The sequence below is a fragment of the Arvicanthis niloticus genome, chromosome 1 (assembly GCF_011762505.2).
Source record: "Arvicanthis niloticus isolate mArvNil1 chromosome 1, mArvNil1.pat.X, whole genome shotgun sequence".
In the NCBI taxonomy this organism is placed as follows: domain Eukaryota; kingdom Metazoa; phylum Chordata; class Mammalia; order Rodentia; family Muridae; genus Arvicanthis; species Arvicanthis niloticus.
Window position 1 is genome coordinate 120,614,838 of NC_047658.1, and position 4,124 is coordinate 120,618,961.

Below are 4,124 nucleotides of genomic sequence, written 5' to 3' on the forward strand. Positions count from 1 at the left end.
AAGAGAGTGAAGAAACATTACAGCAGGCTCTTCAGGTAGAGAAGGGGTGAGATGTGCGATTTACTTCTTCTGAGGACTCATCACTGTTGCAGAATAAACAGCTGGGGTGAAGAAAACAGGGCAGTGATTTGTGGAGAGTATAAGTTCAGGAATATGGTACACTATAATTTATTGCATGTCCTAGCTGTCTTAAACACTCCAACCAACTCTCATTTGCCTATTTTGCAGTTAGTATAACCTGAAGAGCAGTTTATAGTTATAGAGAATTATTGAATTTTCTGTTTAAGAAACTGCTTTCTTTCCCATCTTTTGTTTGTCCCAGGCTCTCTTGTGGATGTTCAGGACTGGTGTATGGCTGGAACTACCTGCACCATGAACACCTTCATTGTTACAGTCCTCATCTGGACCACAGTGGCATATGCCGAAGTAGAGAAGGCACTTGAAGAGATCCATGATGATGGTTTTCAAAAGTGCCAGAATGCTCTGCATCTACCTGTTTTGGAAGTGCTACCTGGAGGAGGCTGGGATAACCTGAGGAATATGGACATGGGACAAGTGGTGGACTTGACATACACCAAATGTAAAACCACAGAAGACGGACAGTACATCATCCCTGATGAAGTCTTTACTATTCCTCAGAAAGAGAGCAACCTGGAGATGAACTCAGAAATCCTGGAATCCTGGCAGAATTACCGAAGCACCACCTCATTTTCCATCAACATGAATCTCGATTATCTGCCCAAAGTCAACGGCAAGTTCTCTACTGAGTTCCAAAGGATAAAGACCATTCAGGTGAGAGACCATGCTGTAACTACACGAGCACAGGTGAGAAATTTGGTCTACACAGTGAAAATCAACCCAAATGCAGAACTTAGCTTGGGGTTTAAGAAGGAGCTCATGGAAATCTGTGACCGTCTGGAGAAAAATCAGACAAAGATGGCCACCTACCTGGCAGAACTCTTGGTCCTCAACTATGGCACACACATAATCACCAGTGTGGATGCTGGGGCTGCACTGGTTCAGGAGGATCACATAAGGTCCTCCTACCTTAAGAACAATAAGGGAAACCATGCTGCTGTAACTGCATCTGCTGGATTTACCTTTGCAAAGGTTGTGAACTTCAACATAGAGGCAGGCTTTGACTATAAAAATAACTTGGCCTCAGGCTATCTTGCAAACAGAACCAATTCGAGGGTGCAGAGCATTGGAGGAATTCCCTTCTATCCAGGGATGACCATTGAAGTCTGGCAACATGGCATCGTCAACCACCTGGTGGCAGTGGACCGTGCTGGTTTGCCTCTGCATTTCTTCATCAAGCCTGAAAAGCTTCCTGGTTTTCCACACCACTTGGTGGAGCAGCTGGCGAAGACAGTGGAAACTGCTGCGAAAAGCTATTACAACTTTAACACTTTCCCAGGCTGCACAAATATCAACTCCCCAAACTTCAATTTTCAAGCCAATACAGATGATGGCTCTTGTGATGGTGAAGTAGTCAACTCTCCCTTTGGAGGGGTTTATCAGTTGTGTGCTCAGTTATCAGGGCAAAGTAAGGTTGATATGTGCCAAAAATTCTATCAGAGGAACCCACTTACTGGTGGATTCTCTTGTCCCTCTGGCTACAACCCTGTCCATCTGCTGTCTCAGACCCACGAGAAGGGGTATACCGAAAAGGAATGCAGAAATAAATGTACCCTCAAGATATTCTGTCATACAGAGTGTAAAGATGTGTTCCGAGTGGCCAAGGCTGAAGTTAGTGCTTATTGGTGTGTGGCCAGTAGCCAAGTATCAGACAGCTCAGGAATTCTCTTTGGAGGAGTCTTCACGGACAAGAGCATCAACCCTATGACAAATGCACCGTCATGCCCAACCAGTTACTTTCCTCTGAAGCTGTTTGAGAACCTCAAGGTATGTGTTTCTCTGGATCATGAGTTGGGGCCCAAATCTTCAGTCCCTTTTGGTGGGTTCTTTAGCTGCACAAAAGGGAACCCACTGTATAATTCTTCTACTTCTGGAGACTTAGAGAACTCATTTCTGCAAAAGTGTCCTGGGGGCTTCAGCCAACAGCTAGCTGTGATCATTGATGGATGCCAAGTGTCCTACTGTGTCAAAGCTGGAATCTTTACAAAAGCATCTCTGGCCCCTGCTAGGCTCCCACCTTACACTCAGCTACCTATGAGTCAGTTTTCTATCGACTCAGTTGAGGTGACAAGTAGTGAGAGTGCCAAATCCTGGGTTAAGGACCCCTATACCCTGCAATGGAAGCTAGAGGAGCCATCGAAAAGTGGTAGTTTATCAGGAGGATCAACAGCTGGAATCACAGTTGTGGTTATCCTAGCATTAGGGGTTTTAACTGCCATGGCCATCTATGGCAATCGGAGGTTTAAGAAGAAGGAATCCGACGGAGTTCCAAGAAGACAGACGTTCCTTCCTTTTCCAAGAGCTAGAGCCACTCCTGCTGGACTGCAGGATCCAAATCCAGCGTAATTCTTCCTTAAAGAAACAGTCCCTCTCATCTCCAAGCACAGGTTCAAGCTCCTCTTTCAGTCCTTTCTCCTCTACCTCTGCCTTCCTAAGAAGTAAAGCAGAAGTCTCAACAGAAAGGTTTTTTTTTTTTCATAACTCTGTGGTTATGTTTATGTCTATGCATTGGGAATTAAAGGATCTGTGTGAGGAAGGCAGTGGAAGGAAGACTTGCAACCCAGTCAGCAAAACCAGCCCAGGTTCTCAGCCATAGTAGAATGCTCATTCCCAAACAAGCTGCTGGTGTCTTCATCTGAATCTCTGCATGTAAGAACAACTGAGGTGGGGAGCAACAAAAACTTTGGGATGAAGCTGCACTTGCTGTGAGGTTGGCAGAGGTTTTCCAGTTTGTGAGCAGGAACACTTTGCCTCCCCTCTGCCTTGTTTTGGGTTTTAGCCTCCTAGAGACAATCCAAACTCTGAAAATGTACAGATGGTCCTGTTCAGCCAGTGCTGTGGAGACTCCAAAACTCTGTACTAATGACTGCGTCATCTCCTCGTCACCTGAAGAGTGCAGAACAAGTCCATTTTCTATGTCTGCCTCACAGTTAGGATTTATCCTGCCCAAACCACTTTAGACTGTTGAGTAGTATCCACAAGTCTTCAGAAATGATTTTAACTTACGAACTTCTCATGTAATGTCAAAGGCAAAAGGGTAGTAGGTAACTGGAAATAAATCAAGAAATGTAAAAACTGAAAAGTTTTTGCTGTTTTTTTTTTTCTAGCCAACTTTTGAGCTCATCATAGATTGGACAGGGAAAGGGACTGTCATTTAAATGGATCAATTATTATGGTTTAGTTTTCCATGTTACCAAAAGTATAACCCTTTCTCTTTCTGTGACTAGCACTCACCCTTAATGGCTTCCCATCAGAAGTGTGAGTACAGATACAAAGCCACACGAATAGAATAGATACACCCTTATTATAGTAAGAAGTATTTATTTTCCTAGAAGTGAAATATGTCAAATCAATAGAAGCCTATATTGAAGTATTACTTTCTCTCTAAAACTAATGCCAAACAGAAGACATTGTGTCCTGTCCATTTAGGTTTTGCTTGTTTTCACTGCTAGAAACAGGGCTGATGTGATTAAAAAGTGGCATCATTAAGTTAGCTAAAACAGGTACCCAGAACCACCTGTGACATGCGTTTCAGATCCGGGATGGCTTCCCTGGAGCATCCAGCCGACTGCATGACTGACACCTGGTAGTAGCTGGTGTTTTGCTCAGTTTTCATATCTGAAAATTTAACTCTCTACAACATGAAAATTCCTCTATAGCTGTTTTGAAAATTATGTATCTATTCACCACAGCACATCAGTGAATTCTCTTCTATGAAAGATGATGTGTTCTCTCCTTTATGTTAACAATCAAAGGCTTGTGCACACAGTAGGCCGTTCTGAAGAGCTCCATCTGTCTCAGCCTCTGGGATTAGGGGGAAAATAGCTCATTCGTTTCCAAATGAGAGGAGTGAATAGCTGAGTTTGAATTCTGCCCTACTGACTATCCACCCAAGGGGTTGTATATGTTCTTCACAAAACCTGCTTTTTTCGGTATTAAAAATTCAGTATTAAGACATTTTCTTTTGTGGTCTGTGGTTTCTGAGT

The 4,124-nt window shown here is 43.5% G+C and overlaps 1 protein-coding gene across 1 annotated transcript; it reads left to right on the plus strand.

Annotated features, from left to right (window-relative positions):
* The first annotated feature begins 351 nt into the window (after positions 1-351).
* LOC117708112 (macrophage-expressed gene 1 protein-like) lies at positions 352-2,518 on the plus strand. Its single transcript, XM_034501537.2, has one exon. The coding sequence runs from the start codon at positions 352-354 to the stop codon at positions 2,482-2,484; it is 2,133 nt and encodes a 710-aa protein (XP_034357428.1). The 3' UTR covers positions 2,485-2,518.
* The last annotated feature ends 1,606 nt before the right edge of the window (positions 2,519-4,124 follow it).

Excerpts from the sequence above, each read along its gene's own strand:
- LOC117708112 (XM_034501537.2), top strand. The coding sequence starts at position 352 with ATGGCTGGAACTACCTGCACCATGAACACCTTCATTGTTACAGTCCTC.